Source organism: Haemaphysalis longicornis, unplaced genomic scaffold, assembly GCF_048455015.1.
Source record: "Haemaphysalis longicornis isolate Haplotype H1 unplaced genomic scaffold, Haemaphysalis longicornis Haplotype H1 scaffold_3, whole genome shotgun sequence".
NCBI classification, from domain to species: Eukaryota; Metazoa; Arthropoda; class Arachnida; order Ixodida; family Ixodidae; genus Haemaphysalis; species Haemaphysalis longicornis.
This window is the reverse complement of record NW_027526335.1, coordinates 69493154-69517665: the sequence shown is the minus strand read 5'-3', so window position 1 is coordinate 69517665 and position 24512 is coordinate 69493154. Positions and strand designations below refer to the sequence as shown.

The window sequence follows — 24512 nt, the reverse complement described above, 5'->3', positions numbered from 1 at the left end:
GACCTCACAGGTGCCACAAGCACAGCCATAAATCAAGTCCACAACATTACAATCACCATGAAAGCACCTTAAAACATGCTTTCCTCCTCCCATTTTGGTGCAAAACTTGTGCACTATATGTGTAAAAGCTGGCTGGAGTCTCGCAAGGCCTGCCAAGCCACGAACTAGTGGTTATAGCAACCATCTCTCAACAATGGCAAGACATATTTATAGCCACATTGCTTATGCATGTGCTAAAGTAAGTTCTGTTATTGAAATCAACCTGCGACACCTTTTATTGCAGAGGTGGTGTTCAGGCATCTAGAAACCCAAACTGAAGGCTGCAGTGACCAAATAGTGCAATGATCAAGACTATAAAAGAATGCGTGTTTACTAACTGAAGACTGCAGCACCAAACGGCATAACGATAAGATTATTTTATAGGAAGCGGTGGTAAGGCTGCACTTTCATCTGTAGAATGACTAGCGGGGTGTCACCTGAACCCCCTCAGGCTTTTTGAAAGCAAGCTCAGTGATGTGCATCTGGACAGAAAAGAACTATGCTAGTGAGTTCTAGAGGAGCCTGGATAAATTTAAAGACAACCAGAGTAACCTATACACACATGCTTTATTCTACTGCAAGACGGAGGTTGCAGTTTACTTGTCGTTTTCAAAGTCAGCAGGGTTCTTCCGCAGCGACTTTGCGTGAGCACGTTGACCCCAGTCGTAGAAGAGGTACCCCAAGAGGAAAGCTGCAATTGCAAAAATGTGGAAATACCCAGATATATGGTCATTCACCACTATTCAGAACACACCATGGGCAATAGCAGCATTTTGCTCAAACTGGAAAAACTGAATGGAGCAATAAGATAATCATGGTTAACTGATAACTAAACACACAACTGCAAATGTCCAGTTTCATATTTAAAAAGTAAGAAATGGGTCAGAATTAACCTCCAATGATTGTCTATAAATGTGGTGTATTGTTTGGCTCAAAAGAATTGCTTCCAGAATTACCTGTCATCGAAATTACTTAGACCCGATTAAAGTTACTTGAATTAATTATAATTGAAGTTGAAGTTCTCGCCTCTCGCACCAATGTTCATTTTGATTCGTTTTTACCACGAACAATGAATGACTGGAACCATCTCTGTCTCCATCACTGCTATCACTGACGCCATTAATGTAAAAAATGTTGTCAACGAACTTATTCGTAACAATCACCACCCCTCTTTCTAATGCCTCTGGGCATTGACAGTATGATAATAAATAAATAAATAAATTACTCAGCACCGCTCGCAATTATCTGCAGAATTACTCAAAAGAACATACATTCGCTGGTTAGAGAAAAGGCAATAATTACGACGAAAGCGTGCATGTGGGTTAGCTTCTCTGTTTCGAGGCCAAGCAGATATATGTACTATGAAACCTGTACCAAATAGCTAGATTGCTCTCACATTAAAAACAATGCAATCTGCTCCAAGTCGTAGCACGAGAGTATGAGCAACTGGACTCTTCAAAGCTTGAACGGTAGTGATGCAACACTAGTACTCTGGGCAAAAAAACTATCAAACATTATAACACAATTTCTATGACATTTCGGTGTGAATACAGGGGAAATTAGAGGATAACCGACAGGGGTAAAAAGCTGATGCTTTAAAACTCCTTGATCGAAAGTTTTGTACACAAGAATCTATTACTGATATGTTCTTGTGCTACAGTCGAAGCTCTTTCTTTTTTTTTGTCTGCACACACACCATTAAAGAGACTCTACAACACTTCCAATAACTGCTTTCACTCTCTTTCCTCCACGTCTGGAAGCACTGCGAAAGATAACAGTTATCACCAGCATGGAGCAGCGCTGCGTGTTTGCTCATCGCAGCAGATCCACCTTCCGCATTTTATTTGCTTTTGTGGTTTTCTTTTTAAAGTGGCTATCGAATGCGTTAATTGCTGCAAATGAGGGAAAGCCAGGCAGTAGCCGCTACACCGCTGTAATGACGTAATTCTAGCGGTTGAAGAACATTAAGACCGAGAAAGGGAAATATCTTTTGAGCAAATCTGTAGGTCATCTGATGGGCATAGAGTAGCAATTTTTGGGTGAGGGACTTCTCAACCCCTAACCTAAGTACTGGATGTGTCGGTCGACTATGTTCTGCAAGCATTTAAGATTTCGAAAAAGTCATTGCAGGATCTCTTTAGTTCTAGGTGCACTGCAGGTGATCTCTGACCCGTACAGCAGAAGAGGTCTATGGCCACAACAAGCAGTGCTAAATTTCCAGGTCCCAAATAATGCAGAACACAGTTTGCGATACTCTGTGTAGGAATTTTGCGTCTTGCACCATAAAGGGGGAGTTACTGGTCGATTGCAACACTGTGTTCCTTCAGTACTGTACTGGGGCAGTATTCTCGTAACTGTCCCTTATGATAACGTCCCTTTTTGCGCCCCTTCCTTGTGACGTACTTCCGGTTAAGCAATAAACGTTGGCAGTAGGTTTGCCGCGCTTGCGTTACGTCACTTCTGGTTGTTTGCTTTTAGCCAATCAGGGCTTGCCAAAAGGGACACTTTTGAAAGGGACGCAAAAGGGACAAAACTCGAGAATACCGCCCCTGCTCATTGGCAGAGCATGCAGCCTTGAACATTTAAGTAGAAAAAAGAAACTTTTGGTTCAGCCAAAATTAAATTAACTGAGTGTAGACATTTCTAAGTTTAGCATTTGAACTTTTAGTTTACTGGCTGTCATCGATTTTTAAGGCACTGCTGTGTGAAACCTCGCCACTGTTTACTGCTTCACATTTTTTTTTTTAATGACGCAAGTTTTGTATGGCGAGTCACATACATCACAGCTTAGTTTACTTCGGTTTTCAAACAGCAGAAGCAATGACGGAATGGTCATTAAGTTCTTTAAAACTGCGTGCAGACAAGTTTCACTCAAGTGTGCAAAACCATAGAGATTGTTGGAAAGATCAGTCGTGCTTTACACCAAACAGGGCCTGGCACTCAGGTTTGCACACAGCGATTTTGCTTTTGCATAGCTAGGTACTGCTCACCAATTTTTTGAGGTGAAAAGTGCTTACAACGTTAATGGGACTGACTAGGCAACCTGTGTTTCACAGCTGGTATTATGAAGCTACCATAATACAGGTTCATAGCTTTTTGGTATGGAACTCCGAATGGTCTGCGGTCTGGTAAGCTATGAAGATAAAGATAGAAAACTGAGGGGCGCAAGCAAGATGTAGCTGCAAAGGAAGTGTCTCCAGGATGAGCCATACTGCCTTCTTTGAAAGAAGCTACACACAGTAACATTGATTGATTGATTGATAAAACTCCGGATTAATTTTTGACCACCTGGGGATATTTAACATGCGCCGAAATCTCGTACACACGGGCGTTTTTGCTTTTCCCCTCCATTAGAAAAGCGGCAATCCAATCTAACCTGCGACCTCATGCTCAGCAGTGTGCGTGCGTGTGTGTGAGAGAGAGAGAGAGAGAGAGCTCTGGCCTGGGCACTGGGGCTTTTCGATTAGGCAGTGGCTATATTGCCGGCAGATTAGCCTGGGGGGAAAGTTGCCGGCAGTTCCTTGCCAGCGTGGCTGGCTGTACTCACATTACATGAGAAGGAACTGCCGGCAACTTTTCTCCAGGGCTAATCTGCCAGCTGCCGGCAAAATAGGCCCAGCCTTTCGAATATGTCTCGGAAAGTCCATGGCGCGTCCAACACTGCCCATCGAAGACGTCCTTTCTTTTTTTTTGCTTTGCGTGAAATTCTGCCGACCTATATTTAGACTTGCTTGCTTTTGATGAAACGATGTAATTCGGCATTACTCTCAACCCAAACAAACACATTCTGCACTTCATTAATTTACACCTTTCAGGTGCTAAGCATACCCCCTCTGCCTATGCCAGAGGGAAGGCTCGAAAGGGTGGTATAACTTACGTGGAACGACAACGAACATCTGGTCTTTCGTTCGCCGAATGACGTTCGGGATGCCATGCTTGAACAGGCCGGCGAACGCACGTTGTTCGTACGGTGAGAGCCGGTAGGTGACGATACCACGCAGCTTGTACAGATTGCCGAAGTGAAGACCCATTTTTTCAAGCCACCAACCTACAACAGCACAGACGGAGTCAGAAAAATTGAGCAAAAAACGGGTCCTAGAGTATGGCTAAAAACATCGTTGATTCAACCTAAACAGCATGGTCAATGGAATTGTTACTGATTTCCTAAAGTCGTCATGCGCCGATGCCCCCAATGACCTTGATTACGGTTCACCATTTTCGTCCATACAAACCTTCAAAACACATGCAAGGCAATAAGTCATCAAGAAGGCCACACCATCCTTCTAGAAAATTTTGTTAGGTGCCACTAAATAATCATTAGACGCCAAGAGTTGCTCCTAACGCACCGTACGCTCTGGCCGTCGCGATCACGACACAAGAAACAAGCGTCCTTGTCACACGTTTGCACCATGCCAAGTAAAATGTGAAGTAAAAGTTAAACGGAGAATTAGTAAATTGTTTAAACAGTAATGATACCAACCTTGTGTTACTTAATAAATAAGAGACCGAATTCGACGAGGAAGCAACGTAAAGTGCACAGCTCAAGAGCCACGACCGGGCACCGCGGGCACGGCAAAATTAAACACCACCGCTAGCCTCCCGGGCTTTCGGTTACCATTAACCACACTACGCTACTAAGACCTTCAAATTTCCAGCAAAAAACTCCATAACTTATTAACTCAATGCAATTTTTACGCCAATTAGACAGAAATGCAGCATGTTCTTGTTGATAAGTTTTAGTTTTGCAATGTGTTGTAATAAAGTAGAACTATTTTCTTACGCGCCACTTCCGCCAGCTGCGCCACAGCATCTACCCTAAGCCCCCTAGCGTCAGACTTTGCAGCCGCCCACGGCATGGTTCATGGCGACCTGTACGAAATTGCGATCAGCTGTGCTCCGTAAGATGCTCTGTGCAAATCATTTGTGTGAAAATAGGGAAGCCTTTTTGTGGTGCACGATCATGCTGTTAATCCTTCGCTTTGTTTGGTTTCCTTGCTAGTTGCTTTTGTCCAACCTGTTTTTTTTAACGACTACGCAATTGAAGGGCAACTGCCCCTGTGCTGTTGGTCGTGTTTACGTCGGCTGCTAAAATATGTCGCTTGAATGAAACTTGATGACAGTACTGGAGCTCTTGGATTGTCAATACCGGACTCACCGCGGACTCCCCGGGATGCTATCCTCATTCGTTTTTAACATATATTCATATGACTTGGACAATGTTCAGACTGCCTTCGAGTTATCCGCGGTGGGTCCCATACGGTGAATCAAAGAACCCCACTATGTTCACGAAGCTCCCGACAAAAGACAGTGTCGCTTAGTGTACAAATTTTATTGATGCATATCATAGACAGCGCCGGCGTCTTTGGGACGGGCGGTCTTTTATCAATCGACAGACCTTGTGTTGCAGAAAAGCCATTGAGTTCGATTTCATTGCGGCTTTATGTGCCCAACAGATAGGCGTTTCGCCAACAGATTACGCATCTTATATCAGATAACCGTGCACCATTCTAAAGGGTTGGTTATTAAAGGTGCTTGCAACTGTGCCGTTATGGCAGTCCGAAGAACACGCGTGCACAACTTGTGACGATTTCATTGCGCAGGAACGAGAGCCGTACTGAACCACGGCCTCCGCTGGTGCCACCATGATCACCCGAAAATCACCACTCACTACACGGTCGTCCCCCGAGAAACCGATCCCCGCTGGAAAGGTACGCATCTCTCTGAGAACATAGTGCACTGGTCTGACGGAAAAACGATCAGTGCAATTCACACAAGTGGCAAAAGCTGCAATACATTTTAAAAGCCACCTTTTCTTCCGTAATTTGTGCGTGTTCTACCTTTTGATGCAGAGTTGGTTGTGCATATTTTCCGTCACGCCATGTTGCCCCTTCTTTTGTATTTTGACGTGTTTGCACCTGCATTGTCGAGAAACTCGTCACATAAAATGAATTTTTTATGACATTTAGAAAATACTTCGTGCAGGTAATTTAGCCACCCAGAACCCTTGGCTCATGTGTAACTTAGACAAATTTGCAACGTTGAAAAGAGTGACCACTCGAAATGAAACGGAATACTGTAATGACTGTTATGTAGAAAATGTGCGCTCCTTAAAAAGTACACGCTAAAGCCAGCCTTCGCGCGAAAAAAAAATGAATTCTAGAAAATAATATTGCACAGTATAGTAGTAGTATAAAAGTCCTATAGCAGTGCTATCGTATTTACTCTATTCCAAGCACCCCCTTTTTTCCACGATTGAGATGCCCGAGTTGCGGGGGATGCTTAGATTCGAAAAACCTAAATTACCCACCCCCGCTACTTTGTCGCCACTGTAGCTCCACAAGACGGAAGCAAGGAATAATGTTTTATTTAGCAAACATTTAAAAAATAAGTACAGGCAGTGAATCCACCGTTTACCACACCGAACAAGCAGCGCAAAAGGGACAGGACAAAAGAAGAATGAACGACGACACAGCACTTTTCCCCATCCCTTTGCGCTGCTTGTTCGGTGTGGTCACTATAAACCAACTAGCCCAACTTGCCATCCTTCCACCGTTTACGTCTGATACTCAGTCACCCTCGCTACCATTCAAGTCCCCGTTCTCAGTATTTCCCAGCAGGTCATCTTGTGTTTCGTTGACACGGTTTGTAATTGAAAATTTTGAAAATGAATTGGACAAAACGGCAACTCGGGCCCGCTTCCATGTGTCTCAAATCCACCTTACGATGGTTGCTTGGCTAAGGGAGTGCTTAGATTGGCATGCAAACTTCTTTTGCAATTTTTTTTACTCAGAAGTAGGGGAGGGTGCTTAGAATCGCAAAAATACGGCATATGACTACTACTGCTACTGCTGTTTGAAACTGGATTAAGTTTAACCTGTAAACATACGTCACTGTTGTAAATCTGCGAAATTTTAAACTTTTCTCAATGTTGAGCATCTGTGAGATATGAAATGCTGTGCGCAGTTCTGATGAGATTACGATGATGTCCTACGGGGTACCCAATGACAAAAATGCTTTTTCGGAATGACAAGCAAACCAAGCTCAGTACGTTCTGACTTTATGGTTGCAGTTTTAAAAACGTGCAAAAAGAGCACCAAATTGGGTTATTCACGAGCCAAATCCACCTGCCATGAATATTTGTTGATGGTAATGTGAACTAAGTGCCTTCTGTATACTTCAAAAATAGTGCACCAAATTTATGAAATTCTCAAAATTTACTACATTTGTCCTCACTTAAACAGGTATAATAATGTTAGGGCTGTCAAAATATTCGAACAGTTGAGTTTGGAGTGATTGATGTGATGTTAGGCTTTGAATCAAATATAAACGCATATTTTCAGAGCTAAGACCAGACGTAAGTGTGTGTGTACTTTCAGCACTTGGGATCGCCAGCAATTAGCTTTCTTGGTAGCTGTGGCAATCATCTTCAAAGCACTATCGGCATGCACGGAAGTCAAAAGGGTGAAGTCTAGGTGCAATGGTGCTTATAGACTTCACGTTTTTCGTCAACTGAAATGCTTGTAGATAAGGCCACCGAATCTGGTGGCAGCTGCCTCCGCATAAAATGTCAGTAATACCAAATTTTCGTTTTCTTAACGGAAAATTTGACCCTAAACAACAGAAAATGTTAACGAAAGCTTTTAGGCTAATATTGTTACTATTATTTTGTTGTTGTTGTGCGTGTGCAAAAATCTGAAGCGTGCCTGAAGAATTGGAAATTTTAGTTTTTTTGGGTTGGTTATCGGGCAATATTTGCTTCACTTTGATTTGGAACTATCTGAGAAAAAAAACCATTATTCGCTAGTAATGCAAACATCACTACTCGCACGTTCCTACGAAATCCGCAAGTTGGCAGGTATGTTGCTTTGTGGTCAAAGCGAGTGGGTATGCAAACAGGGCAAATAAAAATAGAAGCTGCAGGCAAACGCCGACATCGATGAGGCAATAAAATCTTGCTTTACCCTTTATTTGTTTTTAGGTGCATTGTGGTCTGTTGTGGGTGCCAAACACTGACAGGTATTAAAAAAAAAACACACCTGCTTGTTCGTGCCTGCTACCTCAGCCATCATTTTTTTGTGTTCCTCTTTCTAAGGTGCACAATATTTAATAGGCCATTAGAAGGGAGAGAAGTGGGCTTTTGACACTCGATGAGATGGGTTTTTCTGTCTGCTGTTGTCTGCTGTCAAAAGCAGAAGTCAGCCAGAGAAACACTCTGAACAGTGCTTGTGCTGACATTGGGACAGCCCTGTCATTGGTGGCTCTGTAAGTGACGTTTTTAGGATTGCCTCGTCTTCAGCCGGTGCAGGTGAAGTTGGTCATATCTACTTTGCGTACTTAGAATCATTGCTCGTACTGCACAGACTGGACATCTTGAAGCTTACCGTATACGCCTTGCATTTGATGTATCCGATTGTCAATTATGGAGCGTTCATTTTTAGTCCTTTTGAGATCAATATATCAAGGCCCGACTATGTTCAAATGTACCAGCGTCATCAGTTTAAATGTGAACAAAGCCCACACGTTAGTCTTCTGTTCCCCATGTTGGCTGTAACTTAGGGGTAATTTCTCCAGGCTTCCAAAACAGTGTGCGTGTATCTTTCTGTGGCTGCTTTGAAACTCCACTGTGGTGTACGAATTTCTGATGGAGGTGATGCGTTCCCGGCCGCGGCGGCCGCTTTTCTGATGGAGGCGAAAAGCAAAAACGCCCGTGTGTACGAGATTTCGGCGCACGTTAAAGATCCCCAGGTGGTCAAAATTAATCCGGAGCCCTCCACTACGGCGCGCCTCATCGCCTGCGCTGCGTCGGCGCGTTAAAACCCTACAATCAATCAATGGAGGTGATGCGCAAATCTTCTGGTGCAAGTGCTATTGGTGAAAGGCAAGACGCTTGCCGCAGCAGCTCAATGGCTACCCGCCACGGTGGCTCAGTGGCTAAGGCATTGTGCTGCTGAGCACAAGGACGCGGGCTCGATTCCCGGCTGCCACAGCCGCTTTTCTGATGGCGGCGAAAAGCATAAATGCCCGTGTGTACGAGATTTGGGTGCATGTTGAAGATCCCCATGTGGTCAAAATTAATCTGCAGCCCCCCCCTCCACTACGGCGTGCCTCACCGCCTGCGTTGCATCAGCGCATTAAACCCTACAATCAATCAATAAAGCTCAATGGCTAAGGCATTGTGCTGCTGGGTCTAAAGATGAGGGTTTAATTACGGCCGTGGTGGCTGCTTTTCCAATGGAGGCTAAATGCGAAAACGCCCGTCTGTCGAGATATTAATCTGGAGCCCTCCACTACAGTATGCCTCATAGCCCATATGTGGCCTTAGCACATTAAACCCGCCCAATTAAACGAAGGTGAGAACCCCCTCATCTGATTTGAACTAACCCAGAGCCTTTCATTGTGGAGCACCATTGCCCGCATGTAGCCTTTGAGGAGCGATGCGTACACATGCGCTCGGGATGGGTTCCTGCAGATGTGGACATGACCCGGGTGTCCGATGAAGCGGACGTCGTCATTGTGGGCGGTGGCCCGGCGGGATTGTCGGCGGCCATTCGCTTGCGGCAGTTGGCCACAGAGGCAGGCAAGGACCTCCGCGTCTGCCTGGTGGAGAAGGCCTCGCAGCTTGGTGAGTGCCCACTGCTGCCTTATTGTTCACACATCACGCGTCACGCCTCCAAACAATGCTTGTAGCAGCCCAACAGGCTTTTAGATGCGTGCGCTTGTTTTTCTGAGCTTGTTCTGTGTGCACAGTTGATGGTTGCGCCATGCGAGTGTCTTAATAATGCGGAAGCATTGAATGGCCCATTGAGTGAAAAGGCCGGCAGCCGGTGTCTGTGTGCTCAGGTGTTTTCTGCATGTTACCCTAGGTGGCACTGCATTAGCTAGACTGGCTCAGTTGACCCGTTGGCTATTGGTTGGCTTGCTCAATGTGCTCTTTTGTGTCATGAAAAACATGGAATGGAAATGAAGAAATGGCACCGAGGAAACAAACAGCTAACAGCTCATAATGTGTTGTTGGAATAAAATTAACAGAGCTATGAGAGTTCTTATGCTTTAGTTAAAACAATAAGTTATTCAGTGTTTAGTATTTATTTATTTACAAAAACCTTACAGGCCCCTGTAGGGGCATAGCTTTAGGGGAAGCAAAAAAACAGTAAAAGCAATACAAGCGCAACTAAACATGATATGTACCAGGTGAGGCTAACACTGCATTTTGAGCACCATATTATTTTGAATACCTGTAATTATTGTAACATCATTGCGGGCACTGGCATCAGGTACTGAAGGGTTAGGTTGTTTGATTTTTGTAGGCTGGCAAGCTCAAATTTTTGCTTGTTGAGGCTTACAAAACAAATGTACTTTGGCAAGGTTGACAGTTGCTATCGAAATAGTAAAATTAGATTGTGTGAGCTCTTAGAAAAAAAAAAAAAAAACTGCTAAGAGCTGTTTAGGCAAATTATTTCTCTTTTTTTGTACATTTTGGAACATAACACAGAGTAGTGTATGCAAGGCTGTAACTGACTACGGTTGTTTTTGGTACACTTTACCTATTGAGATGTCCACGCTATTTTTCAACAGGTGGTCACACACTCTCAGGAGCCTGCATCGAGCCTGGTCCTATTCAAGAGCTCTTCCCTGACTGGAAGGAAAGAGGGGTAAGGTCTTTGCCATTCTTCTGAAGATGTAGCACATTTATTTTTGTTTTATCTGTGTATGCGTTCGCATGTGTTTTTGGAAAGTCTGGAACAGATAAGGGCATGCTGCTAAAAACAGAAAAGCGTACTTTTTATGTGTGCTTAGACTCTACAAGCTTCATCTTAACAGAGCTATTTATAGAAAAAAGAAGCGTGTCCTAGTGTTGACATGATAAACTGCCACCTGCCGTGTCAGAATTTTCAATAAAAGGTCTAAAACAGTGTTCACATTTTGATACTGCGGACAAAATTATAAATTCGGGGATGCAGAATGCAGAGCAAACATTTGGTGCAAGTCGAGCATGCGGCAGAGGTGAGAAGGAATCAACCATATCCGTGTGACGTCATAGTGCTCATGTGACCGTCCCTCAGTGCCCCTTTCTGCGTGGGAGCCCAAATTGAGCACAGCTTAATCCTTTGATGCCCAAAACTTTATTATTTTGCTTAAGCATGTGAGAAGATTTTTATGGTCTAAAAAGGACTTCCGGCATCACAAATATGAAGTCAGAAAAAAATTTGGTTCGTTACGACGGACACTAGGACAGACTGGGCCCTGGCTGCCCATATATCACTAGAACAAGAGACCTGCCTTGATCACCATGATTTATGGTTCAAGTGAAGACAATAATGTAAAGTTTGTATTGCTACCATTTGTACTAACAACGAAATTGCACTATTTCGGTTACCTGTCACTAGCCCATTGAGCCACCCGGGCTCGATGCGAGTTGACACGCGTAAGCAGTATTTTTTTTAGCATATGGAAGTACGTGCTGCCCTCTCTTTTTTAATTTTTGAAGGCCCGGGATCCTTTGTCTGGCGATAGATGGTGCTAAATGCCGAAAAAGCCACAAAGTGCGAGAGAAAAAAAAAATGTTTGAGTTGTTACTGCTGAGGAACACTGGGTATCAAAGGGTTAAGCTGTCCTTATCAACTGTAGGTAAGGCCAGAACTACCCGTACTGACTCCAACGGGTTGCAACCACCACCGCCACCACTGATGGCTCTCCACTGCCTCTCTTATCTGACTAGAAATGCAGAGGCCGTTTCGCTTTTTTTGAAAAGGGGTCATTTTGTGAGGCGCTGCCTGAATTCGTTGAAGAACGGGCTCCGTAATGGCTTTTCCTAGCTGGCTGCGTTTTTGGAGAATGGCTGATGGTGCATGCGTTGTCAGATGCTGTTGTTCTCTTTCTCATAACACCTATGTTATATGTGGCTTGTGCTGAAAGGCTTTCAACAAGCTGCAAATTAGCTTTGAGATGTGTCACAGGGGGGCATTACTTGCAACGAACGTGGTTTATCTGGCTTATCCTGCAGAAGTAATCTAAAAAAGTTTATCTTGAAACGTGCGAAGAATTTTAAGCTTCCCTTGGTTTTGCCGTGATGCTGGCTAGGTTCGGGTGGCTCAGGGCAGAGCTAGTAACACATCTGAATTTTCTTGTTTTCAGGCTCCATTGCATACGCCTGTAAAGACGGATGAATTTTATTATTTCACCGAGAAGTCACAATTTAAAATTCCGGTTTTTAAAGGTTTGTACACTTTGCTTCTTGTGCCACCATTTTCCTGTGCAATGTGGAGTAAAAATATTTCTCTGATTTTAGGCCGCTCGGTGTGAAGTAGTTAAGAAGGAACAATAGGCAGGATCGCTTTTTCTGACAACGCAGCCTTTCAAACGAACCAAACTTGTATGTTGTCTTAATGGAAGTAAATGCTGTAGGATCAAATGTAGCTGTAGCATTAATTCTGTTTACCCCAAATGTGTCAAATACTTGAAAAAGGGAAATTTGTGAAATCTGCTTGTATTTGGCTGCCACTGCTGTAAAATATGTTGTTTGAATATTTCAAGATGTAACTTATCACAAAAAACCAACACACACCTTAAATTTGTGCTCCCACAAGTCTCAAAAGTAGCAAGCTTTTAAGATCGACTACTATTCATTTCTACTCCCTATGTTTGGTGTCGAGTTCCAAGGCAATTTGACTGAAACAGAAACCAAGTTCGGCTTGCTTTTGCACACACTGAAAAAAAAGAAAAAAACAAACACTCCGCTTCAATTTAACATAAAATAAACAGAATTGCAATCTTTCCTGCGTTTCTCCTTACTTACTAGCTCTTTCTCTCTTTTTTTTTTCAAATTTGTGAATTGTGAGCTGTATGAACTTTTCTTTAATTTGCAAACGAAATTGTGCCCGGTAAAATATTTTTGCTATTATCTTTCCTGCGTTTCTCCTTACTTACTAGCTCTTTCTCTCTTTTTTTTTTTTTTTCAAATTTGTGAATCGTGAGCTGTATGAACTTTTCTTTAATTTGCAAACGAAATTGTGTCCTGTAAAATATTTTTGCTAGGATGCAAGGCATCCAGACAAGTTGGAGTTCCTTTTGTAAGATGCGTTAGCTTTGAGCAATTTAGTCGTTTTTCTTTGTGCCGTACCTAGCAGCATGGATATTTGTGCTGCAACTTTCATTCCATGCTTATAATGACTTGTGTAACGTTCCATGCTGCCCTTTGCAGGTTTGCCAATGTACAACCATGGCAACTACATAGTGAGGCTTGGAAATGTTGTCGCCTGGCTTGGCACGCAAGCTGAAGAATTGGGCGTGGAGATTTATCCTGGCTACGCCGCCAGCGAGGTGCTGTTCCTCACCTGCTCCTGTTTTCTCTTGGTAGAATGCGCCATGTTGGCAATGGGCAGCTGCACCCATCCACCGGCAGTTTTTGAAACGTGATGTCACTGAAGTCAGCAGTATAGCGACACAAATGACAGGACCAAATTCTGCTGAAGCAGATTTAGAACGCACTTTCCCTGTATGCCTTTTACATGCGGAACGTGTCTTGGTGAGCTTCAAAGGATTTTTTTTAAGTGCAGAGAACTTTATGGGCTCGCCTTGTTGTTGTAGCTCGCTAACGGTCAATGTCAAGCAACTGCTGGGATCAGGCGGCGCGGCAAGATAACAGACCCTAGTAGAGCCTGGTGTACCATCGTCAGGGGGTCACGCCGAAGGCTTCGAAAACTACGCGGTTTAAATAGTCATAAACGTTTCGTGAACCGCTGGCACTTGTCATGCGTCTCCCCTTTGTTTAGCGCAAAGAAAACTGCAGGTGCATTTGAGGCAAAATATACGTAATTAACCGGCAGTGCCCACGTTTATTTAGTTAGGAACACTCGTTGGGTTGGTTTTTACGATAGCAAGCGGAAAAAGCGGCCGCGCAAGAAAAAAATGGCGCGTTCGAAATGACGCAAACCAGCTCGAGCATACGGAATTAAAGCAAGCACAAAAAGAACGGAACTCCCGCTGGCGCAGTTTCAGGCAGGGGGCGCGCGAGCACTGGGAAGGCGGGAAATTTGAATTGTGTATCATCAAGAGAAGAGTGAGACAGGGCGGCGAAGAGCGTCATGGGTGGTAGCAGGGAGCCCATTGTAACGAATCACTTCTCTGCACTTCTGACAGCTTTCAAATTAAGTGGAACGGCTTTAATTTTTCTTTTTTTCTTTTTTTGCATAACTTTTCCAGAGCCAAATGCAGCTCATGTTTTAACGAGGAATGCATTGTTGCGGAAAAAAACTGCAGAGGAATTGCTGTGCCAACTAAACACAAAAATGTAATGGCCCTTAGCTTATTGTCTTACTGCCAAGGTTCAGTGAGGATATTTATGCATGTCAACTTTTTTGGTCGAAAATGAAACGTTGGGCACATTTGAAGCGAAACACAGTAAAAAAAAAAATTGCTTAAAAATTAAGGAGTGCTGACAACACATTTAACTTTTTTTTTTTTGTACTGCAAATAATACTTTTTCACCCACTAATAATGAATATCGAGCAAAAACCAGTCAGTAGTCAGCATATAAATGGTTGCTATGGATTTCTTTTTGCCAGTTTCAGTTTCGGTTACCGGCACCACAGGCGGCAGTTCTGGGCCATGTAATTTGCAAATTCATGTAATTAGACATTATTTCCTGCGTTCAATTTTTAATTGGGGCGCATTTGAGTTTGTTTCTGTTCAAGATGTTGGCCTTCCATTGGTTTTTGAAAACATAGCATTAATTGTTTTTCCGCTTTGCCAAAGCTGGTAATGCCTTTGAAGAAAACCCAGCCTGGATAAATGAGATCACCAACAACAGCAACAGAAGATGTGTTTCCGGTTCTGAAAAGGGTCACCTGACATCACCCAGAACTGGCCGGTTCCCAAGGCACAAGACGTCTTTCATCTCACTGATGGCGATTTCGCCTGCGCTGGCAATCTGGGGTAGCTCGCGGCCGGGCCAGATAAAATTGATTTTTGATGTGTTTCCCCACGTAGCTAGCTGCAAAAATGACTGCAAGACATTTTTACAAACTACTGAAGCGAATGATATCATGATTTAGGATTCTGAATTCGGTGGCAGTACCCCTTTAATTTCAAGTTTTGCTTTCTGCTGATTTTTGTTTCTGTCATGTAATAGTTTTGGTACATCCATGACCTGATTTAAGCTTTTCCAAAGACCGATTCAGCTCAGGGGTATCAATTTGCGTTGGTGTTTCGAAAGGCCAACATAATTGTTTATGCGGTGTAAAGAAACCAAAAGGATGCACGTGCTGTGCAGCCAAGACAAATTTTTTTTTTTCATCACTGTTAAAATTTACAGAGTATCCAGGGCCAGGCCTAATATTAATAGGCGATGATTATGATGATGCAGAAAGAGGAGCTTTGGAAGGTGAGGAGCCTCCCAGACCTTGGAAAGGACCTTTGCCAGACAGTCCATAGGCCCTCATTTGTGCTGGTGTGCTGCTGTTTAGCTTTAGCTGACAGTTAATGTTGCTATGGGGTAGTCAGGGGCCAGGCAACTGTGCAAAAATAGCTCTGTCCCCAGCTTCAAAATCCAGGCCATATTATGAATAAACTCATGTTCACGCACAGTTTTAGAATGCCTTGCTGCCATTTTTTTCAGTTGCACGGTTGCATTTAGTGTAACATGGAATGTTTTCTTCTGTAAGTGTCTTTTAAATTGTGTTATGTGCATAAATAGCTAAAAGCTTATGCTGTCTGCCCACTGTTTGCAGCAAAAAGGACAAGCTAAAATCAGAGAACTGCAAACAGCAGATAGTTCTAAAAAAACCCTGTAATAATCATTACAGCATCAGGATGGCTTGGGGGTGTTGTGAGTGGCAAGTGTTTGATGCCTCGCTGTATACAACCAGGTTCAAAGTGAAATGACTTTTGCATGCATGTTGTTTGTTGAAACCTTAGGTGCTGTACCACGAGGATGGCAGCGTGAAGGGTGTGGCAACAAACGACGTGGGCATTGCAAAGGACGGCTCTCCCAAGGTATGTCTTGTACGGTGAAAACAGCATTCACGGATACTTGAGTAGTAATCCTAGATATGTGGGGTCAGGGTTCCAGAAGTTTTATGGACTTGTACGGATTTATAAGTTATTGTGAGGTTGTGGTGGTGCTGCCACGTTAACAGAAAAATTTCCCTCAATCCAGGGTGTGGCGCGGTTCGACAGCAAAGTGTCAGGTTCTTAACAATAATTATTACGAGGGAGAAACTCTGTGAACGAGAGTATGTTTATGTTCTACCCAAAACCCAAATAAGTACACACACAATGGACAGAGAAACTAAATAACACTGGGGGAACCGAAGAACAGAAGGGGATTGCGATGACGCGGTATAGAAAGCACTAAAGAGGTCAACAAATGGGAAACGGTCAAAGTCCGGGAATGAACGACGAGGGCACAGAAAGCGTTCACTGCGGGAATGGGGTTGTCCTCGTTGTTATTTATTAAGCTTCATTAAACCTTAGCTCATTAAACTTCAGTGTTTGAAATGGGCACTCAAAATGGTTCCTTGCCAGCGGTGCCACCAAAGTTTAATGAACTGTAAAATTAGTTCCAAGCAATGCATTAAAAAACCGCTTCTCTTATCGCATTCACCAGAGTTCATAGTACTGGAAAATACTATAAAGACTACAGTTTTATTACCAACACTGTTTTGTATATTGTTTGACTAAAAATGGCTAATTATCTCCAATTACATTGCTAATCATCTCCAATTACATTGGGAACTTATTGACCAACTGAAAAAATAATGGCATAATTAAAGTTGGTGGCAAAAAAGCAGCACGACGGAAAAATTTCCCAAAGTTTACTTGAAAATGGTAAGAATTTGTTTGAAGACCAGTGTCCCTCCATAAATTGGGTCGGTCGCCAACCGGGGGTGTTGCGTGCAGGAGCACTTTGAGCGGGGCATGGAGCTGCACGCCAAGTGCACCATCTTTGCCGAGGGCTGCCACGGCCACCTGGCCAAGCAGCTGTTCAAGCGCTTCGACCTGCGCAAGGAGTGCCAGCCGCAGACGTACGGCCTGGGCCTCAAGGAGCTCTGGGAGGTGGACCCGGCCAAGCACCGGCCGGGACTCGTCATGCACAGCATCGGCTGGCCCCTGGTGAGCGGGGCTTCACTGGCAGTCTCCTCTGGTGCAACCCCACGAGCATGTGCGGAAAAATCTGGTTGGAGAGGAGTTAGAAGCAAGCAGTGTACAGATATTGGCGTGGGTTTATAGCTACATTTGCATCTGCCGACTGTGGTAAGGAGGAACGGTGCATCGGAGGGAGCGAAAAAGCACTGGCCGCAAATTACAGCTTCGCCGGTTAACCATCTGTACAGAGTGTGTGGGTGCAGTTCTTTTTCTTTCTTTTGCTGGTGCACGATTTAGGCCATGTAACCATGCTTATAGATAATGCGGTGCACCTGGAGCTAAGGAGTAAAGCTTCCCCAAATATTTATGGCAGTATGTCATGATCCTGTATTAGCTATGTTGTTGTTTTGATGGTTGCGACCCATATTGTTTTGCTTCAAAACAATTTTTTTCTTTTTTTGCATAAATACCTTTTTAGTAACCAATGTTCTGTTCTCGGTTCTTTCACTTCATCCCAATATTCACTTTTTTAGGCAAAGCGGAACTGGAATTGGGACATCATTTTTGTTTTGCTAGAAGCTGGGTTGATATTAGGCATGCCTTTTTTAAGCGTGGCATCGAAAAGAAAAAGAGCATTGAATAAGGTTGCACTTGCTGGTAACCAAAAGAGGTGTTTATTTTTGAAGGCGTGACGTTATTTTTGTGTTCTCGCTGGATGGAGCACGGAAGAAGTGGCCCACGAGAAGCAGGTCGCCAGCATTCCCTTCTCTTGCACCAAATTAATGCCGAAGTCTGGTTTGTCATTCATGCATATTTTTTTAGAAGGTAAGTCCTATAAATAAAAGCGGAGGACAACAAAGGGACGAGACGGCGCATCATCCGTGGTAAGCCTACCAAGAAAACACATGCAAGAACCAAACACGCGTGGGTGCTCCTGTTGGAAATCCCGTACCTGACATTATTCTGATTGGTCTTGCTGCGCGCTCTTCGCTCCCTTGACATTCTATGGGCGTGTGGGGGTGGAGCATCGGGCAACAAGCTGCCACTGCTGTATGTGTTTTCGTTAATATCTCGGTTATTTGTTTAAGTTTGTGATAAAATTGGTGTCATTGTTGTGTGCACAAAGCAGTGTTTCTAATGTGAACCAAACTTTCAATTTGTTGTTACTTGCCCGATTGTTGAGGGTCAACATTTCTTCCTCGCTTGCAGCACAAGGACGTCTACGGGGGATCCTTCATGTACCACCTGGACGAAGGTTCCCCCCTGGTGTCCATCGGCTTTGTGGTGGGCCTGGACTACCAGAACCCGTACCTGAGCCCCTTCCGGGAGTTCCAGCGCTACAAGACGCACCCGTTCATTCGCAACATCCTCCAGGGAGGCAAGCGCATCGGGTACGGCGCACGAGCGCTCAACGAGGGAGGCCTGCAGGCGAGTGCTTCTTTCTTGCATTTCTCAGGAAGCAGCTTTGCTTATTCGAACACTCGCTCGGGACGTCCGGCCAGTGCGTCGAGTGGAGTATCTTGGTTGGGGTGTGGACGTTCACAGGGAGACCGTGCGCATGTTACCTAACAGTGAAGGGGGCACATAGGTATTTGATCAAAAACTGAATTTTTACAGTTATCATGATAAAAATTGGGGAACATGCGTAGTTTTTTATTCTTACTGTAGATATAACATTTGTTTCTGTCTAAAACGACTATATTCAAATTTATTAGGGTTTTTTTGTTTGATATTTTGACGGCTTTTGTAAAAAAACTGCTAAAGGGTTGCAGCTGGACAAGGTACCAGTGAACTGTGCACAAATCACGGAGTGCAATGAGAGTAACATTATCATTCTATCTGGTCTGTAGCAGAAGTTGCAATCATTTGAAGTTTGGGCCTGGTAGGCAAAACCGTTTTTTCTGGTTCCCACCTTTCATGCCCAAACTTCAAACAGCTGTAACTTCTGCTGCAGACCAGATAGAATGATAATGTTACTCTTATTGCACTCCTTGATTTGTGCACAGTTCACTGGTACTTTGTCCAGCTGCATCCCTTTAGCAGTTTTTTTTTACAAAGGCTGTCAATATATAAAACAAAAAAATCCTAATAAATCTGAATGTAGTCGTTTTACACAGAAACAAATTTTATATCTATCGTTCGAATGAAAAACTACACGTCTCCCAATTTTCATCATCACAACTGTAAAAATAAAGTTTTTTGGTTTAAGACCAGTGTGCCCTCTCAAACTCAACTTTGCCTGCTTTACTGTAATCTTAATGTTGCATCATTAGTCTTGCACCAGTATGCAGTGCACCAATCTTGCTGCCTTTGTCCTGCGCTTTTCCCAGGAACTGCACCTCCACAGTCCCAGTGAGGGAAGGGCAAAGTCAATGTTTCAAATCTCCTGCAGGCTCCCAAGAGTGAAATTTCTTTTGCTCCGCATTGAACCCTGCTCGCGTGACCTGCAGCAACGGGCCATTGCAATATCGCTGCACAATCCTTTCCCTATGCTGTGGCCACAAAGAGAGTGTCTATAATGTTTTGATTGATCTGAATGCTAATTGTGCTGGAGAGGTTGCAAAGTTGATGGTGGGAGAAATGGAAAAAATCCCGAATGACAATGACCGCACATTATCAACAACGGATGCTGGAAGCGTTTCGTCGTTAACCGTTTGATTTATTTTATTTTATTTCTCCGGCACTATGTTTATTTGGGACTTTTGTCGCCACCTGTTGACAGTCAGAAGTACTGCGAACACCAAGGAACAAAAAAAGAGATTGCAGAACGTGCCTTAGAGCGCTCAAAAACCAGACTTGTTTCCGCATATCGACTGGCAGTTATGATGCGCTCTTGACAGGTAGGCAAACGTGTAAGACTTCATTGAGACTGCTGGTGACAGTAACACAAATTTAAAGGATATGATTACGCCTTGAACAATGACCGGATCGGTTTGATTCTGACTTGCATGGCATCCTTGTTCAGCCCTAATATTGAGCAGCAAAATGATAAGCTGTTGCTCAGGAGCAACACTTTATTTCGTCTGTCCAAATTAATCTAATTTTTTTTTTTGCTGCATATTTGTGATGTCTCGTGCCCTGTAAGATCCCCAATAAGTTTTTGTGACCCTAGTAAACAAATCAATCTTTTGAATATCAAAGGGTTAACTGGCAACTTATTTTATTTTTCAGTTCAGTTCCAGTTGGGGCTCAGTGGGCTCAAGAAATAATGGTTTGGGTTCGTTTCCGGTACAACACCCCCTACAAAAGTATAGCTAACGATAACCTTGTTTGTTAGAAATTTTTAAAGGTTTCCTGCCACCTGAAGAAAAAAATAAAATGTTGCCCCTACCCCCCTGCCCCGACCCGCTCCGGTGGCTCGGTGGCTAAGATGTTGTGCTGCTGAGCACGAGGATGTGGGTTCAATTCCTGGCTGCGGCGGCCGCTTGTCTGATGGAGGCGAAAAGCAAAAACACCCATGTGTTCGAGATTTCGGTGCTCGTTAACGATTTCCAGGTGGTCAAAATTAATCCGGAGGCCTGCACTACGGCACACCTCATTGCCTGCGTTGCATCGGCATGTTAAGCTCTACAATCAGTCAAATCATTATGTTGCCCCTGTTGTTACCTCAGTCATCAGAGGCCACAAGAGGGCATGTTGCAAGCCAGGCCAAATGCAGGAAGAACACTTCCAGCTGCTATGGCAGCGTCCATGACAACACATGACTGCAGCGATGGATTCCCCTCTCGTTACCAAAAACACTCAAGGGGCCCTGGGAAACATGTCTCTTGTTGTTACCAAGGTCTCTTCTTGTATGCAATGTTGCTAACATGGCGAACATGGGAAAACCAACCAAACCGTTTTCATTTAAGAGTCTCTTATATAACCAACGAGGTTCTACTGTATCAGTGTGAAATTCTGTTGCATTACATTTTCCTCGTGGTTGGGGCTACATTTGCCCCCATTGAGAGCACACATTGTTTCTCTTGCTCCCTGCAGAGCCTGCCCAAGCTGACCTTCCCCGGAGGCTGCCTGGTGGGCTGCAGCCCTGGCTTCATGAACGTGCCCAAGGTGAAGGGCACCCACAATGCCATGCGCAGCGCCATGGTGGCCGCTGACGCCGTCTTCGAGACGCTCACCCAGGAGAGCGCCTCCCCGACGAAAGGTCGGCTTCCCGCCCGGCTTGGCTTGTCTGGGTGAAAGTGTTGCTCCTGGCTTGCTTGGGTGCGGGAAGGTTTCAAGCACGCCAGCTGTATTGTGAAATCTTTAGAACTCATAGTTGGATGTTTCTGGAGCAAGGAGAAGTTGCTAAGCCAAAGTATAAGCAGAGTCCCTCAATGCTTTTTCTGGTCCTGAAACTCCGCCATCACGCTATGGGAGAGCTTCGTGCGCTGCCCAGAGAGGTCGCGCCGCGGCGCTGGCGTTGATCGGAGGGCGGCCAGGAAAGTGGTCGGAGGGCGTTTGGCAGGGAATGAACGCTCGCCGCGTTATCAGCAGTGCGCGTGTCGTGGCCCTTACGTGTCGTGGCCCGCTGGAATGGACTTGGGATTTTGTGAGTGACGAAAAATTTCGGGTGAACGGACATGCTGTTACTGCATTCCTGCCTGCCAGCCTGGCTACGGAGGAAACGACGAAAAAACGTCGCCATTAATGCGTAGTGTTCTGTGGTGAGTGCCTCCACAGCCAGGACTGTGTAACGCCCTGCATTTCCATAAAAATGAAGATTTGGTGGAAGTTCCACCTTTAATCGTTATAATAGCGGAAAGGGAGATAATTTGTTGGACAGAATTTTGAAAAAACATAGAAACATAATTTTCACAAAAATTACCCGATGAGATCAAAAATATGCATCCTATATACATCTCCCCCCAAAACCGAAGAACACACAAAAGAAGTGCGCGAAAGAACGTCAAAATACGTCTGTATTCAAAAACAGTCATATTTGGCTGTAAGGGACTCATGCACTCATTATTCCCAGCGAGTGAAAGTGAAGCCGAGCCAGTGAGAGCCGCTATGGAGGTTTTTCTTTGTTTGTTTTTTCGTCGTTTTCCCTTTTATGTTTTCTTTTCCTTTGTGGGGGCTGGAAGGGGGGGGGTGGAGGTGTTGGTTGCTTTGTAATCAAGCACGTTGCCAGGCAGTAAAAGAAGCTCTTAAAAGCGCAGCCTTCTTGCTTTGCAGACATTTTTCTTTTACCTTTGTTTCTGGGGATTATTAGGCCAAAAATAACCGCGCTATGTAAAAGGCCTAGTTGCCATATGCCTGTCATTATGTCAACTGTATGTAAATATCATATGTAAACATATAATTGCCCCTTGTGAATGCATTTCTTTGAGTGCACGCATAACAAGCAATGTACAAAGCCCAGAATTATTTAAAAATACTCCAGCTGGTGTTCGTTAAATTCTACAACCAACTTGTTTCCATCGGAAACCAGAGGCACTCGCGAGATTAAACTTTGTTTTGTACTCCGACTGATGTTCCCATTCTAAAGTTAAATTCTACAATCAACTTGTTTCCAACAGAAACTAAAACACTCGCGAGAGTAAACTTTGTTTTGTAGTGCTCAATAATGCCAAGCAAGCTTTCAGCATTTTTAAAAAGTGCACTATCACACCGCACTGCTCCTCAGTTATGCGTAAAAGGAGTGCGTTTAGGAAGCTGAATCCGAACGCATCTGGAAAGAAATGGTTCCCCTTTCGCACCGCGTTGATATGTCTCCCCTGCTTTTCGCACGGGGTTCATTCCTAGCAGGTGTCAGAAATTAGTTCTTCGTGTCACTCCCTGTATCCACCTCATTGCATGTTCAAAGAAAATGGTTGGAAATTCGGCGCGTATGGCATGCAAGCACGGAGCATCACGGCCAAGCCGTTTAGGTTTTCGATGCGTGCAAATTTTCCTATCTAGCAAACAGTGCCGTTTCCAGAGCTTCGATGGTCGTGCTGTGAAATCGATTTTCAAGTTTGAGTGCTGCAGCTGGGCAAGGCTATGAGGAGCGCGGTCAAAGGTCAGGAAAGAATTTACGCCATATCGGAGCCCAAAGTCTCCCACGCGTGGGGTCTTTTGAGAAATTTCTCGGAGTCAAACACAGACATCAGTGACAGTGTTGAGCGTGTGTTCTGCCTGATACGGATTCTCCGTAATGGCTGCAATTATAAGACTTTCCTGCCGGCTTCGTTTTGTAGCAACAATTGAGGGCACAATTACCAACAATGCGTTTCTATCAACCAACAATGCAACAACCAACCAACCAACAATTACCAACAACTGGAGAAAGTGCCACCAAAGGCGGGTGCAGGTTCTTCGACGCGGCTGCTTGCACGGGGCAGCGGCCGCCCGATGCCCTCTGATCTGCGGTGACGCCCCTTGCGGTAGCCTTTGTCCCCAAACAAAACTTGGCCCAGAGTTTCACGACCAGTAAAGCATTGAAGGCCTCTGGTATAAGGAAGGAAAGGGGGGTCTTCTAGAGTGGCAGCACGTTCATGCAAATGTGTCCTTGTGCTGTATTTACTCAATTCTGAGGAAATACTGTTTAAAAAAAGTCGAAATACAAAAGTTGTGGGTTGGCGTAATGTTTAGGATTTATATTACGTGGCGGATGTATTCATTTCGTTGCACGACAGCTACTCGGTGAAGGCTTGCTGGGCATGATTCTAGCGCATCTTACCTCATTCTAGCAAGCAGGGCCACCATAGCGAGTCAGAAGATGATAATGAACAGCAAGTGAAAGTTCTGACAGATAAGTGATGATCAGAATGTCAACAAGCATCCACCACCGAGTTTGGTTTTCAACTCCAAGCAGACTTCTTCGCATTGCTTGCTTGCCTTGAATCTTGTGCTGGCTGTAGTTATTGACAAGATGTTTTTACATCACATGGGGACTAATTGGTGCCTCTAACACATAATGTTAAACCACCGGATTTCTTCCAAAGAACCATCCAAAATTGCATGCTTTGAAATGGAGTTGGGCTTCACTGCAAGGCATGTGTGCCACGCTGGCTAATTTTTTTTTTTTATATCTCACAGATTGTTCGCGCAACTCAATACGTTTTTCTTGGACGGGTTTTTTAAATGTTTACCTACAAAATGTACAGCATTCTAAAATTTATTCTAGTACTGACAGTTTGTTGTACACTACTTTTTTTTTCTTTGTCATCAATGTCTGGGCAAAAATTTTAAATTTGATAACTTTTTTCGCAAACATTATTTATTGAAACATTATTAAAACTGGTGTTGTTAGAAAGGGTGTTGATCACCTGCAGTTTATGCCACTGCAATATGTGCCTAACCACTATGTTTAGCATCAAAAATATATTTTTCTACAACACTAAAATCAGGCAATTTCCCGTGGTAACGGAAGAGTTAATTGATGTAGGGGGGGAGCTTTGCTTTCATGTCCTATTGACTCAGTC

At 44.1% G+C, this 24512-nt stretch overlaps 2 protein-coding genes across 2 annotated transcripts in view; one reads left to right on the top strand and one right to left on the bottom strand.

The window, feature by feature from the left end:
• Positions 1 to 587: 587 nt before the first annotated feature.
• Positions 588 to 4669, bottom strand: Uqcr-q (Ubiquinol-cytochrome c reductase ubiquinone-binding protein). The gene is made up of 3 exons (XM_077703362.1): positions 4520 to 4669; positions 3917 to 4087; positions 588 to 730 (listed from the first exon to the last, which is right to left on the bottom strand). Exons 2-3 carry the CDS (start codon positions 4068 to 4070, stop codon positions 636 to 638), a joined length of 249 nt encoding a protein of 82 aa, XP_077559488.1. The 5' UTR covers positions 4071 to 4087; positions 4520 to 4669; the 3' UTR covers positions 588 to 635.
• Positions 4670 to 4824: 155 nt separating this feature from the next.
• Etf-qo (electron transfer flavoprotein-ubiquinone oxidoreductase) overlaps positions 4825 to 24512 on the top strand; it is a 30756-nt gene continuing 11068 nt past the window's right edge. The window contains exons 1-10 of the mRNA XM_077703360.1: positions 4825 to 4937; positions 5640 to 5747; positions 9509 to 9661; positions 10615 to 10691; positions 12175 to 12256; positions 13241 to 13359; positions 15955 to 16032; positions 16939 to 17151; positions 18334 to 18552; positions 21103 to 21268. Of these exons, the coding sequence (XP_077559486.1) occupies positions 4901 to 4937; positions 5640 to 5747; positions 9509 to 9661; positions 10615 to 10691; positions 12175 to 12256; positions 13241 to 13359; positions 15955 to 16032; positions 16939 to 17151; positions 18334 to 18552; positions 21103 to 21268 (1252 nt within the window). The 5' untranslated portion in view covers positions 4825 to 4900. The remainder of the gene's footprint in view (positions 4938 to 5639; positions 5748 to 9508; positions 9662 to 10614; positions 10692 to 12174; positions 12257 to 13240; positions 13360 to 15954; positions 16033 to 16938; positions 17152 to 18333; positions 18553 to 21102; positions 21269 to 24512) is intronic.